The following is a 15,197-nucleotide window of genomic DNA, read 5'->3' on the forward strand; positions in this document are numbered from 1 at the left end:
GTGGGAGACCTGGAAGAAGCTCCAGGCTCCTTGTGGGGAGCAACCGAGACTAAACTACTGGAACTGCTAAGACTAATTCTATGCACCTGATCTCCCACCATATGGCGCTGAGAGGGAATAAACAACTTCCACACAGCTGCCTCACCAATTCGACTAACAAGCTGCAGGAGCTGATCCTGCCCCTGATCGGAGGAGAGCAGTGTGCTCAGCGCTCAGCACGTGGGGAGAGAACGCCAGCAGAGTTGGGATTGGTAGAAGAGGACTATAAAGGAGGAGAGAGACAACATGCAGGAGGAACATCTGAGGAACCCCTGAGAGAGCCGGCCGGTGGTGTGCCGCTCCTCCGCAGAAGTGGGGGAAGCGGCGGGGGTGCCACCCCTCCGCGGAGGCTCGGGGGCCGGCAGCAAACCCGGGAAGGGCCAGGCAAAGAGAACAGCACAGGGTCCGGTGTCGTTCCTCCGCGAGTAGGGGAGCGACAGCTCCTGACTTCAGATTGGCTCAGCTCGGCCCGTTGCAGCCACTTGGGGAGTGAACCAATGGATGGAAGACCTCTCTCTCTGTCTCTCCCTCTCATGGTCTATAATTCTAGCTCTCAAATAAATAAATAAAACTGTTTAAATAAAAGGTAGTGAAATAACCATCATAATCAAGCTACTTAGCATGTCCATCACCTCAAATGGCTGCCACTTTTTTGCTCCCTTTTTTGGGGGAGGAGTATGGTGGGAACACTTAGATTCTCAGGAAAAGCCAGCAGGCCTGGCAGGCCAGCTCTGTGCCTGGGGCCCTGCACCCACCATACAGATCTTCCTCCACGTCGGATTCCTCCAGCGCCACCTGAGGCTGGGCCTTCACCTCCAGGCTCCTGCTCAGCCAGCTGGTTTGTTCCAAGGAAGAGCCCGCGATGGTCCCCACGGCCTCTAGGACTTTCTGGGTGATCTCCTGAGAGCCGCCAGACAAAGAGGAAGGGAGGTCAGTTAAGGGAAAGCAGGGTCAGTGCCTCAAACAGAACCATCCAACAGGACAGAACACGGGCCCCAGACAGCACCACCCGACGGGACAGAACTCGGGCCCCAGACAGCACCACGATGGGACAGAATGTGGGCCTCAAACAGCACCATGATGGGACAGAACGCAGGCCCCAGACAGCACCACGATGGGACAGAATGTGGGCCTCAAACAGCACCATGATGGGACAGAACGCAGGCCCCAGACAGCACCGCCTGATGGGACAGAACGCGGGCAGCACCTGGGAGCCCTCTGCCACACCAAGTTGTCCAGAAACAGTCGGAGTTAACCTTAACAGTAAATTCTACCTACAATCCATCTGAAGGATCATCAACAAACAGTCAATACGAACTCCAGAATTCCTAATGAGATTTTGCATTTTCTGGGTGTTACATCTTTGAAATCTCACACAGCACAGTGAGTTTGGACTGGCCATGCTGCAAGTGCCTGCCACAGGTGGCCAACAGCTACTGTCTCAGGCAGGGTGGTGTGAAAGGGAGGTGACAGCTGTCAGAATCATGGTGGAGCAGTTTACAATAAACATAACAAAAATAAATAAATCACGCCGGCAGGTTTCGAGGGAAGGGGAGACTGCTGAGCTCGGTGTTGAGTTTCTTGCTTTTTGCATTTTTTTTTCTGAGAGGCAGAGAGATACAGAGAAAGAGTGAGAGCGAGCTTCCACCTGCTGCTTCACTCTCCAAATACCTGCAACGGCCAGGGCTAGGCTGGTGCTGGTGCTGGGAGCCGGGAACCCGCAACCAGATTGCTTGTGCCATCAGCAGACTCCCAGGGTCTGCACTAGCAGAAAGCTGGGGGCAGGTACAGACGCCATGCCTTTAATAGCCTCTCACTGTCAGGGCAAACACTCTGCCCCCAAGCGCGGGACGTCTTTTTGCAGAGATGTGAGAGGTGCTCTGGCGTGTGGCAGCCCAAGTCCTCGATGGAACAAGGTCTGTCATTGTCACCAAAGGCTGCAGCCAACAGATTAGCTTGGGGATCAGTTGGGACCCCCTTGAAACGTCCCCACCCCCAAGGCCACTCCATAGATCCACCCCACCCCATGACTGGGGGTACAGACGTAGGCCTTACTCCAGTGCCCCTTGCTTTGGCCACACAAAGTGTCTTCATGCAATGGATTCTTGGGGCAGGCATTTGGCCTAGTGGTTACGTTGCTGGTTAAAATACTTGCATCCCATACTGAGTGCCTGGGCTTAAGTCTTGGCTGTTAGTAAAATGGTGCCGTCTTCTCTGCGGCGCCATCTGTGCCTTGGACACCATCTTAGGCCCTGGCCCCTGTCACCACGTTGCACAGTGAGCTTCGGTCCTAAGCCCCATGGCCCAACCACCAGTGTCAGCCCCACCCCTACCCACTGGGATCTGCTACTCCCACTTCCCTGCCCGGCCCGCGGCAAAAGTTTAACAGGACCTGTTTCCAGACACGTGGTCTCTCTTGATCTTACCCTATTGTCCTCTCCCCTAGGCCTGCTGGGCTTCTGCCACTCGACAATAAACCTTCCTCTAGCTCCGGAGTTTGGTGCTTTGTGGCGGCCTCACACTGGCTCTGGATCCCAAGCACTGGTTTTCGCTAATGCGCATGCTTGCAAGCAGCAGTAATGGCTCAAGTGGTTGGGTTCCTGCCGTCCACACAGGAGGCCTGGGTTGTGCTCCCGGCTCAGGTTCTGGCTCAGGCCCAACCCCGGCAGTTGTGGGCATCTGGGGAGTGAACCAGCAGATGGGAGCTGTCTCTCATCAATCAATCAGAACAGGTGCTCTGTGTGCAGCCAGTGACAGACCTACCTCGTTCAGTCAGTCCCTGGCTGCCTCCCTGACAGTGGCTGTCACAAAGACACCACCAGAACCTCAGCATCACAGACACCACCACGGCCATATCTGAAGTGCTTCTGCTAAGATAGCTGTCCAAGAAGCGTCCGCTCGACCTGTGCCCGGGTGTTAACCACTGTGGCCAAAAGTCACGGTTTCAAAAATACCTCATGCAGTCTTCCTCGTGTGTGTGTGTGTGTGTGTTTAAGCTTCATTTTATTTATTTGGAAGGAAGAGTTACAGAAAGGAGAGACAGAGAGACCGAGGTCTTCCTTCCATTGGTTCACTCTGCAAATGGCTCCAAGGACCAGGTCTGGGTCAAAGCGAAGCCAGGAGCCAGGAGTCTCTTCCCGGTCTTCCACGTGGGTGCAGGGGCCCAAGCACTTGGGCTGTGCTCTCAGGCCATTAGCAAGGAGCTAGATCAGAAGTGGAGCAGAGTCCGGCACTGAGGCGTGCTGGCCTCTGTGGGTGCCAGTTTGGGACCTGGATGCTCCACTTCCAATCCAGCTCTCTCCTGTGGCCTGGGAAAGCTATGGAAGACGGCCCACTTCTTGGGATCCTGCACTTTCGTGGGAAGACCTGGAGGAGGCTCCTGGTTCCTGGCTTCGGATCGGCGCAGCACCTCCCCTTGCCTCACCCTCTTTCAAAAGCTCAGAGGTTACCACGGCAAGCGCATCCCCGCTGCGGTGCTCTGCTACCGTCAATAAACACCATTCTTCTTCAGAGAGTGACAGCAGGTAAAACACTCCCAACCCAGGGCAGCACGCTGATAGCAAAGCTGCACACTGCATTCAGCAGGCGCACACTGTATTCAGCAGGTGCACACTGTATTCAGCAGGTGCACGCTGCATTCAGCAGGTGCACACTGCATTCAGCAGGTGTACACTGCATTCTGCAGGTGCACACTGTATTCCGTAGGTGTACACTGTATTCAGCAGGTGCACACTGTACTCAGTAGGCACACACTGCATTCAGCAGGTACACGCTGTATTCAGCAGGTGCACACTGTATTCAGTAGGTGTACACTGCATTCAGCAGGTGCACACTGCATTCAGCAGGTGCACGCTGCATTCAGCAGGTGCACACTGCATTCTGCAGGTGCACACTGTATTCTGTAGGTGTACACTGTATTCAGCAGGTGCACACTGTATTCAGCAGGTGCACACTGTATTCAGTAGGTGTACACTGCATTCAGCAGGTGCACACTGCATTCAGCAGGTGCACGCTGCATTCAGCAGGTGCACACTGCATTCTGCAGGTGCACACTGTATTCCGTAGGTGTACACTGTATTCAGCAGGTGCACACTGTATTCAGCAGGTGTACACTGTATCAGTAGGCACACACTGTATTCAGCAGGTGCATGCTGCATTCAGCAGGTGCACACTGTATTCAGTAGGCACACACTGTATTCAGTAGGTGCACACTGCATTCAGCAGGTGCACACTGTATTCAGCAGGTGCACACTGTATTCAGTAGGTGCACACTGTATTCAGCAGGTGCACACTGTATTCAGCTGGTGCACACTGTATTAGCAGCTTGAGTTTCTGGTTTTTCAAGGACCATGTCTCCCAGCTGGTGTTAAATAAAAACCACAGAAGTCCCCTGTTTTGAACTGAGCTCTAACAGGGCCCCAACAGGCCAGGCTGACAACCAAAATGGAGTCACTCGCGCTCTGGTTTCCATGTCCCCATGCTGAAACTAAGGTGCTGAGCACACGGGGGTGGAGTGAGCCGTACACTATCATAGCGTCCTCAGCAAAGCGTCTGGGCAGTTGTGGGACGAAGGTGGCACCTGGAGCCTGCTTCCCAGGCTGCATTACCGAGTACCCCAACTAGCAGGAGCTGTAATCCTGGCCTGACTGCAAGGCAAGGCTCACAGCTTGGCAGATGGGTCTAGGTGCCAGCGAGAGCCCTGCACTGTGGGAAGTAGGTGCGCCTGGGCTGGGCCATGGGGAGCCCAGGCAGGGTGCCACGTGCCAGACGGAGAAACCACCAGGAAAAGGGGCACTGAGCTCACCGGGGGTGTGGGTGGGACACTGGGAAACAGCTCTCGGGTCTCCCTCCCCTTTGCCGGCACACAGCCCCCGCAGTCCCCGGAGGCTCCTGGTGGCAGGGAGGCCTTAGAAAGCAAGGCCAAGGCAGGACCAGAGTTGGGTCTTTCTGCCCGGCCGCCAGCTCAGGAGGGAGGGGCCCGAGGGTGAAGGGGCTCCCCAGTAACGAGCTTCCACAAACCCCTGACAGCCAGAGAACACGTGGAGGTTCCTGGAGGGTGCGTGGTGGGGAGAGCAGGCAGGCTCCTGTCCCGCCCCGTCACAGCCCCTACATCTCTGCTTCTGTGTCCCTGTGATGCCCTTGACAATGAAGCAGCAAATGCATTTCCTTGAGATCTGCGAGTTGTTCCAGCAAGTGACCTGAACCCTGATCTGTAAGAGGGGACCCTGGGAACCTGACTTGACAGTGGGGTCAGAGGCTCAGGTCACAGGGGCCTATTTCCAGAAAGTCACACTGTGGCTGGGGCTTGCAATGTGGTGAGGCTGTGATGGTTGTGTCCACATCAAACACATACAGACTCATTTTTCTTGTCCTTAAGCTCTCAGCAATACAGTGGAACAACTGCTGACGCTGTGTCAGGTGTTGTAAGCAATGCAGACAAGATTCACCATGTACAGGACAATGGGTACCGGTTCTGCACAAACACCGCTACTGCACAGAAGGGACTTGACTGTCTGGATTTTGTTACCTGTGAGTCCTGGACTTAGAACCAAGGGCTTTGCTGTTTTTTTTTTTTTTTTTGACAGGCAGAGTTAGATAGTGAGAGAGACAGAAAGAAAGGTCTTCCTTCTGTTGGTCTGTTGGTTCACCCCCAAATGGCCATTACGGCTGGCGCACTGTGCTGATCTGAAGCCAGGAACCAGGTGCTTCCTCCTGGTCTCCCATGCAGGTGCAGGGCCCAAGCACTTGGGCCATCCTCCACTGCACTCTTGGGCCACAGCAGAGAGCTGGCCTGGAAGAGGGGCAACTGGGACAGAATCCGGCGCCCCAACCGGGACTAGAACCCGGGGTGCCGGTGCTGCAGGCGGAGGATTAGCCTAGTGAGCTGTGGCACCAGCCTAGGGCTTTGCTGTTTAACTGGAAGCCTGGCGGGGGTCAACACTGGCACGGTGAGCTAACCACCACCTGCAATGCCAGCATCCTGTATCTGGGCACTGGTTCAGGTGCTGGCTGCTCCGCTTCTAATCCAGCTCCCTGCTAATGCACCTAGGAAGGCAGCAGAAGATGGCCCAAGTGCCTGGGCCCCGTCCCCATGTGAGAGAACCAGATGGAGCTCTGGGTTCCAGGCTTTGGCCTGGACCAGTCCTGGGTGTTACGGCCATTTGTGGAGCAAACCAGTGGATAGAAGACCTCTCTCGATCCCTCTGTCTTAACAAAACTTAAAAAAAAAAAAAAAAAAAAAAAAAAGCCACTGACAAAAAGCCACTGACTCAACCAGTGTTTACCATGGAGCAAAATCGTGGTTTCCTAACTCCCTCCTGGCCCCTGTATCTGGCAGTTGGCCTTCCACTCTGAGGCTGCGCTCGGATCCTGCCCAAGGTTTGCTCTCTACAGCGACGGCCCCGCCCCCTCCCGGGGATGGAGCGGCTGCTGTGCTGGACGCGTCGTCCTACAGACCTGCAGGTCCTTTTGGTCCTTCTTGCTGTCCAGGTTGGGGGTCCTGGTGACAAAGTCGTTCAGCATGCTGTAGAGAGACAATCAGCTCCGGATCAGAACCGTGGCCGGAGCAGACTGTCCCAGGAGAGGACACGTCAGGCCGGACGCGGTACCTGAGGAGCAGAAAGCAGCCGGGTGGCGCCAGATTCAGCTGCACCGACTCCTTCAGCACGGCCAGCAGCGAGCCGAAGCTCTCCTGCAGGGCTGGTGTGGGCAGCCTGTGGACAACAGACAAGAGAACACACCCAGGCGTGAACGAGCAGGCCTGGGCAGAGGGGCATCGGCCCATCTGGCCGACCTGCTGCTTTCATGACAACACACACAAGCTCAGCGGCTGGGGCCCTGGAACCTGCAATCCTGCTGGGGGCAGGTGACTCACTCCTGGCTTCCTTGTCTATCAAATACGGGCCTGAAACTACACGGCCGGCTTCGAGATCCTGGGATCCTCTGGGGCTAACATTCTACCTCCCTGATGGCGCCGGCCCAGCCTTCTCTGTCAGAAGGTTGCAAGGCGCTGGGTTGGGGGACACGGACCAGGAGACTGATCTGCCCCCCGGCAGCCCCCAGGAGAGGACTCCCCGGGATGAGGATGCTGGGGTCCTGCTGCAAAGCCAGGTGGCCCAGCACAGGCCACTGACGCTCAGAGGCAGCTGGGGGCCCCGGCTCCCCAAGTCCTGGTCCCCAACTCACTGTGTCTACTGCTAAAGGCAGCCGGCCAGAAGCTAACCTGCAGCTGCACAGAAAGCGGAGTCCGCCTGAGCCACTGTAACGCCTTTGCAGGCGTCACCGTTCACCTCCGTCTGCTGTGAGGAGGGAGGTGAGAGCCGCAGTGATGCTTGCGGGTGGGGGGTGACAGCGGGACTGAACTTAAGCCCTGGCCCGGGGGCCCCCGGGGTTAGGACCCTTCATTCAGCTCTTGGCAACTTCAGCTGAGCTGAATGCGAGTTACAGTGTGAGCCAAGGACATCCCAGAGTTGTTCACCGTGCAACTCCTGGTGGCGACGTGGGGTAGAGGCTCCCCTGAGAAGTGGCCTACAGCCCCTCACCCCCACGTACTGCAGCGGAGCAGGGGCCTGGGAGCCGTGGCTAGGACGCTGCCGGGCCCTAGGGTCTGGAGGACGCCCGGTGACGCTTCCTGTGTCCCTGGAGGAACATCCGGGGAGTCCCCTCCCCAAAGCCTCCTTTTATCAGGCCTGCTCATCAGGGGGACCGGGTTTGGGAGGGCCAAGCAGAAGCCACCCAGTGGGAGAACAAGGCCCAGCCGTCACTTCTCCAGCACCTTCCTATCTGAGGGCTTTGTGTCTTTCTTTGCTGTTTTGTTTTTGTTTTTCTTATCAACTGAATATGGACCTGAGTCTTTTAAAGTTGCATGTGGCAGGGCAGGCTAAGCTGCTGCCTGCAGTGCCTATATCCCATGAGAGTCCTGGCTGCTCCACTTCCGATCCAGCTTCTAGCTAATGGCCTGGGAAAGCAGTAGAAGATGGCCCAAGTGCTTGGGCCCCTGCACCCATGTGGGAGACCTGGATGGAATTCCTGATTCCTGGCTTGGGATCAGCCCAGCTCTGGCCATTGTGGCCATCTGGGAAGTGAACCAGCAGATGGAAGACCTCTCTCTCTCTCTGCCTCTCTGTAACTCTTTCAAATCAATCAATCAATAAAAAAAAAAAAAAAAAAAGTTGCAGAGGCCTCGCCTAGGGCTTTGCTGACTTCAAGGAGTCCTCTGGATTCAGCACGTGGATCTCAAAATGTTAAATGAGATCCTTGGGGGAGGAAGAGTAAAGACGCTCGGGCCAGGCCGCCCCAAGCCTCGGGAGGACGTGAAGACACCCTGAGCTCTGTTCTGACCTCGGGCTCACCAGGTGGCCGGACAGGAAGCCAGGGCCTCTGCGCCTGGGCCACGTTTCCCAGGGCGCTGCGTTACCTTTGGATGAGAGCGTAGCAGAACTGCAACACGGCGATGTCCGCCAGCGGTGACTTCTGGAAACGAAAGCACAGCCGATTACTCCAGGGTGGCTGCAAGCACAGCCCGAGAGAATTCACACCAAAATGCACCAGAACCGGGCCCGGCACAGCCAAGCTTTGCTTCCCAAAAAAGTTACCTGTTTATTTGAATAGGTAGATTTGTTTATTTAGAAGATTCATTTATTTGAATAGTTACAGAGGAGGACAGGAGGGGAGGGAGAGAGGAAGAAGGAGGGAGGGATTTATTTGTTTGAAAGGCAGAGTGACAGAGAGAGAGGAAGGACAGAGAGGTCTCTGGTTCACTCCCAAATGGCCACAACAGCCAGGGCTGGGCCAGGCCCAGGTCAGACTGTTCCCCAACGTGGCCATGGCCAGAGGGTCAGGCAGCAGGCACGGACCTCCTGTGGGAGCTCAAGGTCGACCTGAGACCTGCTCAGAGTCATGAGCGCAAACTGGCCAAGGACCTGACTGCTCCCCCAGCGCGCTACGTCCCAGCTCCACCCTCTGGGCCGAGCCACTTCGTGTTTCTGTAGGGGTGAAAGGCAACAGGACAACAACGGTCTCGGGAGAGCCTGGGCTGGCCCTCCAATGGGGGCTGTGGCAGTCACCCCATCCTTGCCTCTCTGCTTCCTAATCCCGAATCTCTAATCTGTGCAGCTGTGTGTGTATATATATATGCATATTTTATATACATATTATATATATATTTATACATATTAAATATATGTATTTAAAGATTTATTTATTTATTTGAAAGGCAGAATTACAGAGAGGCAGAGAGAGAGAGAGAGAAAGAAAGGTCTTCCATCTGCTGGTTCACTCCCCAGATGGCTACAATGGCCGGAGCTGTGCCGATCTGAAGCCAGGAGCCTCTTCTGAGTCTCCCATATGGGTGCAGGGGCCCAAAGACTCGGGCCACCTTCTACTGCTTTCCCAGGCTATAGCAGAGAGCTGGGTCTTGAACCAGTGCCCATATGGGATGCCGGCATTGCAGTCCACAGCTTTAACCCACTGTACCATATCACCAGCCCTATATATATTTTAAAAAGCTTTATTATTTGAAAGGGTGAGGGGAGAGAGAGAGAGAAAGAGAGAGACGTCTTCCACCTGCTAGTTCACTTCTCAAATGTCTGCAAAGGCCAGGGCTATGCCAGGATGAAGCCAGGAGCCTGGAACTCCATCTAGGCCTCCCACATAGGTAGCAGGGGCCCAAGCACTCAGGCCATCTTCTGCTGTTTTCCCAGGCGCATGTAGAAAAATGTGGCTTTTTGTGGCCATTTGGGGAGTGAAATGGCAAATGGAAGATGTCTCCCCCCTCTCTGTAATTCTGCCTTTCAAATAAAATACAATAAAAAAATTGTTTTGGATCTCTCTCCATTTCAAAGCTGAGCCTGTATCTCATTTTGTTTATCTGTTCATCTGCTGGATGTCTTGGGATACTTCTAAGTTATGTTATTATAAATAATGCAGCTAACAGCGCTGGTGTACAAATACCTCTTCAAGACCCTGCTTTCAATTTGTGCTGGAAAGCATGTTAGAAGGCAACTATTTCAAGACCGAAATCAATCCTGCTTCCAGCAAATTAAGAGCAAGACGGCTCCTTGCACTTGTCTACAAAGAGGTTTGCTTTGGTAAAAACAAAAAGCTCCAAGGGAAAAGTATTAAACCACAAAGCGCGTGCTGTTTTGAATCCACCGTGCAGAGCTGAGAAAGGCCTGTACGGGGCCCAGGGCCCTCGCCTGCGCTGCAGAAAGCGAGCAGGACCAGGCGGGGCGGCGGGGCTCAGCACCATCACCCCGAAGCGTCCCGCTTCACAGCGGCCGGAGCCAGCGCCTTCACGCTCACAGTGAGCTGCCCGAGCTGCGTCCTCTCACTCTGCTTTGTTAAGGCGTCCTGGTCAGTCTCCCCTGAGCCCTCTGCAACCAGGCCTTGGCCTTGGGCTTAAGAACGGCGGCTCTCGGTAGGATGACTCGGTGACCCCTCACCCCGAGAGCCTGGCGCAGACACGAGTGCGTGTTCCAGAGCCACGGAGCTGCGTCCCAGCAAGGACAGAGCCTGCCGGGAAAGCACGGGGCCGCCCTTGTTCCCACAAACACCTGTGGACAGGGCCCTGGCCTCTGCCTTCTTTCTCTAAGGGTATCACTTTTTTTTTTTTTTTAAGATTTAATTTACTTGAAAGTCAGAGTTACGGAGAGAGAGGGAGAGATGGAGGAGAGAGAGAGAGATCTTCCATCCACTGGTTCACTCCCCTGATGGCCACAACTGCTGGGCTGGGCTAGGTCAAAGCCAGGAGTTTCATCAGGGTCTCCCATGTAGGTGCAGGGGTCCAAGCACTTGGGCCATCTCCACTGCTTTCTCAGGCACATTAGCAGGGAGCCGGATCAGAAACGGAGCAGTCGGGACACGAACCAGCACCTGTATGGGATGGCAGTGTTGCGGGCGGTGGGCTTAACCAGCTGCACCACAATGCTGACCCCAAGACACTTACTTTAAAAAAGCTTATAAATGGTAAATTTTTGGCCTGCGGTTGAGACATCCGTGTCCCACACCTGAGAGCCTGGGTTCAACGCCCAGATCTGCTCCTGCCTCTGGGACCCTGCTATGGACATGGGAGACTTGGATTGGCTCTAGGCTTTGCCCATTCCCCCCCCACCCCCCCCGGGCCCCGGCTGGTATGGGCATTTGAGGGAGTGAACCAGCAGATGGTAGCTCTGTCAAATAATAAGGACAAAAACAAGAAAAAGCTCACAGTTAGAAATACGCCCTCGGGCCTCTGACACATCTGTGTGACCTTGTGACTCAGGAATGTCTCTCTCAAGAACCCTGGAGCAGTCCTTGCAACAGGCAGCTCCCTGTGTCCCAGCCCCTGCGGGAGCCAACCTTGAGCAGAAGCACCTGGCAGATCCACACAGCCTGGCAACGGTGATCGGCTGGCCCTGACTCGCTTTTTGGGGTCATTTCCCGTCTCCTGCTTTGGCTCGGCCCCTGCTCTCCCTGCCAACTTCTTCGTTTTCCTGAGCTCCCTGCCTTGCCCATTGCCAGTTCCCAGGCGCCGTCTACACCTGGGCTGGAGGCTGGCTCCATACTCTGTGGCTGCGAGGAGAGGAGACAGCCCCCGATGGCGGGCAGGGCAGGGGCAGCGGCCAGCTGAGAGCAGATGGCCGGCCGGGGCCAAGGCCGCGGACGGAGCGGTATACCTTCTCGCCCTCGCTGCCCGGGCCTTCCTCCCAGTCCCGGTGTGCAGGAAGCGGGGTGGCAGGGCCGCCGCCTCCCCAGGCCCTCACCTCGTCCCCTTTGCTCTGCGGCGGCCTCTTCACCACCTCCTTCACCAGGTGCAGCAGCGTGTCCGTCTGCAGAGTGCTGAGCGCGCGGATCAGGTCCACGAGCGTCAGCTGCGAGGCACTGGCCACCGGGATGATCTGCCGAGGGGGGGAGGACACTGAATGCTCACAGAGAGAAGGCAGAACAGGGCCGACCCACAGAAGTGTTCTACGATAGCTGCCCTTGGGGAAAGAACTTTGTTTTCATTAAAGAACAATGTGGGAGGGAGGGAGGGTATGGTAGGAAGCTCTTCAAACTACACGTGAAATACATGGAATTTGTTCCCTTTTATAAATAAATTAAAAAAAAATTGGCTCATTGCCTGAAGGAAGCAATGGACAACTTGATTGCAAAGAATTCTCAGTGGCGCACAAATTTATCGATTTAACTTTTTAGGTTCCTCTTGAGAGTGATGTCCCAAAATATGTTCTAGTCCTAGGAGAGACTGACTCTTATCAGACACGACAGAAAGCCGAGGCTGCCTGGCTTAGAGATGGCAGGCTCTGCAGTCGGCAAAGGTGAACCCTGAGCCGAATCAGCAAAGCTGTTCCGGTGCTCTGCTCCCTTCCCTACTGCCCAGCTCGCGGGCACGCCACGCCACACCACGCCACGCCACGCCACGCCACGCCAGCAGGAAGGCACGGGGTAACAACCCACTTCAGGAGAGTGCTTACTCAGTTGTTATAAGGATGCAGACCACATGCCACTCCGAGTGGCAATGTTCCTGGACTTAGGTCCTCGCTCTGCCACCTGTTCATCCCGTGACCTTGCAAGGGTCACTTGCCCTCTCTGAGTCTTGGTTACTTCAACTGGAAAATGAGATTTTAAAATCTACCACTTGGTACGGTTGAAGAGAATTATACGTTAGAATCTGTAGAATACTGAGTATAGGACATGGGAATAAATATCTAACTGATGTTTTCATTAAAAAAATTTTTTTTGAGACACAGAGAGATGGTGGGGGGAGGTGGGAGGGAGTGTGAGAGTGAGCGAGCAAGTGGGGGAGCCACTGGGTCAATCCCCCAAATGCCTGGGACAGCCAAAGGGGCCAACACTGGGAGCCAGGAATCCCTTTCAGGCCTCCTGCTGGTTGAGGCGCGCGGTCTGTGTTGCAGGAAGCTGGAGTCAGGTGCAGAGGCAGGACACGGGAGCCTTCAGTGCTGGGCCCAAGGCCTGCCCCCATCTCAACCTTTGAAACAAATGCTTCCTAGTGGACGGTGGGAGGGACCCCAGGGATGGGAACAGAGCGAGCTGGCCCTTAACTACAGAATCGCGTTCAGTGTCCAGCACACATCAGGAACGGAAGGTGCTGTGGACCCTGTGGCAGTAACACTGGCGTCCTGGGATTTATGGAAGCACCTTCGGGAGAGATGTGCTCCATCTGAAGCAGACAGGGAGGAGACAGAGACCAGGTACACGCAACCTGGCCCTGGTAGGGAGGCCCAGGCCCGGGAGGCCGCAGAACACGGTTGTTGCACACACATGCATGCATGCACAGGCCTGACGGCTCCCATCTTCTCCCATCACGGCCAAGTGCAACCCGCAGACACGAAGGCAGAACCCCACCAGGAAACGGCCTACCATGGCTTTCCAAGGAGGATCGCGAATGGCCTCTCGGGCCAGGGGTGCACTCCTGGGTGGTTTCCTCCCTTCAAATGCACGTGTTCCCAGCACTCTCAAGGGCACGGTAAGTACAAGTATTACACATTAGGACACGGGAGGGAGAGGTGGGCTTCCCCTGGGCATAATCCTTGTTGTTCTGAGACACGGCTTGGAGTTTCAGTGAAACTGATTCAACCATTTTCCCGTGGGCCTCTGGGGTCACCTCTGCTGCCCACGCCCCTTGGGCATGTCTCTAACGACTCCTCCCACTCGACCTTTACCCTCACCTTACTGTGTCGCTGGGCTTTCTTTCTGCTCCACACTGTGGCAACCGCAGCCATCAGCTGGACCCCAAGGTGGGCCGTCAGGGGGTTTAAGAAGTCTAGAATTTTTTGTCTTATGGTCTAGAAAACAGAAAAACAAAGTTACTGCAGAGTGACATGAGGGCACTCATTCCTGCCTGGGTATGCGTGGCCACTGTGTGGTGCACGCTGAGAGCGGACGCCTGTCCTGTTGGTACCCAGTGCTGCCTGGCTGGAGGACCCTGGGGCGCAGGAGGAACCAGAGCCCTGCCTTGGAGGAGCTGGGTGTGTGCGATGGGCACACAGTGCCACGTCAAGGCGCAGCCGCTCAGGAGGATTGGGGAAGGGCTGGCCAGAAGCCCCGCAATGCTGGGAGACTGAGTCAGCGCCATTTCCGCGGGGAGACCCCTCGGCCGAGGCCCTGAAGCCTGCAGGCCACAAGCACCAGCCAACCAAGTCTTTGCTCACAGGATTCCTGGAACACGCCTGGGCCTCATTCCCCATGCTCCTTTTCGCTGCTCGTGGATTTTTTTCAGCTCCTGAGCCCTGCCCACGGTGTTCCTTGCTGTGCAAATCTGGCGCCCGTCCCACCTGAAACACCCGCCCAGTTAAATCCTCCCCACCTGGGGTCCAGCTCAGCCCGCTGCCGACCCCCAGCAGCAGTCAGGTTCCCGGGTGGGCCGCACATGGCCAGAGCAGCCTGCACTGCCGGCCTGCACACACAAACAGGGCCCAGTGCACAGCGGCACACAGCGGCTGAGTGGACGGATTGCTGAGTGCCTGCTATGTCCTCCCTGGCCGCGCTGATCTCCCATCAGAGCCTGGCACTGGGCAATGGGGTGGGGGAAAGGGGCCCGTCCCCTGTGCCAGTGCCAGTGCCAGTGCCAGTGCCGTGTGCTGGGACCTGCGGGCTAATAAGCCTCTTTCTTTAAAAAGGTTCGCCTTCCTCAGGTACTTCATTGTGCAACAAAAGCCTGATGACTTCACTCTCCATCAGCCCACGGAGTAGGGCGACCACAGAGCCTGTTTACAGGAAGGAAACTGAGCATGAGAGGCTGTGAGTTTCTGAATTTTTGTTTTTTAAAGATTTACTTGAAAGGCAGAGTGACAGAGGAAGCAGAGAAGAGACGGAGAGGGAGAGACATCATTCATTCACTGGTTAACTCTCCAAATGGCCACAATGGTCGGGGCTGGGCCCGGCCAAAGCCAGGATCCAGGAACTCCATCCTGATCTCCAACATGGGTGGCAGGGGCCCAGGCACTTGGGCCATCTTTCTCTGCCTGCCCAGGTGCATTGGCAGGAAGCTGGATCGAAGTGGAGCAGCCACGACTTGCTCTGGGATGCTGGTGCTGCAAGCCGAGGCTTACCCGCCGTGCCGCGACACTGGCCCCTGGACATTTTCCAAAAGCAGGTTCCTGTAGCAGCTTCAAACTCAGGATTCCCTCCCAGGGCACCATGGGGACCAGCGGTAGGTT

At 55.7% G+C, this 15,197-nt stretch overlaps 1 protein-coding gene across 7 annotated transcripts in view; it reads right to left on the minus strand.

Moving 5' to 3' along the window:
* DOP1B (DOP1 leucine zipper like protein B) overlaps positions 1 to 15,197 on the minus strand; it is a 119,383-nt gene that overhangs the window by 13,492 nt on the left and 90,694 nt on the right. For all 7 annotated transcript variants that reach the window (XR_011387689.1, XR_007914535.2, XM_051833576.2 and 4 more), the window contains exons 22-27: positions 13,707 to 13,823; positions 11,781 to 11,915; positions 8,456 to 8,511; positions 6,648 to 6,752; positions 6,496 to 6,562; positions 795 to 939 (exon numbers count right to left, since the gene is read on the minus strand). Coding sequence is in view for 5 of the 7 variants with exons in the window: in XM_051833576.2 (XP_051689536.1) it covers positions 795 to 939; positions 6,496 to 6,562; positions 6,648 to 6,752; positions 8,456 to 8,511; positions 11,781 to 11,915; positions 13,707 to 13,823 (625 nt within the window). In the remaining 2 variants the exon portion in view is untranslated. The remainder of the gene's footprint in view (positions 1 to 794; positions 940 to 6,495; positions 6,563 to 6,647; positions 6,753 to 8,455; positions 8,512 to 11,780; positions 11,916 to 13,706; positions 13,824 to 15,197) is intronic.

The sequence above is a fragment of the Oryctolagus cuniculus genome, chromosome 4 (genome assembly GCF_964237555.1).
Source record: "Oryctolagus cuniculus chromosome 4, mOryCun1.1, whole genome shotgun sequence".
Lineage (NCBI taxonomy): Eukaryota > Metazoa > Chordata > Mammalia > Lagomorpha > Leporidae > Oryctolagus > Oryctolagus cuniculus.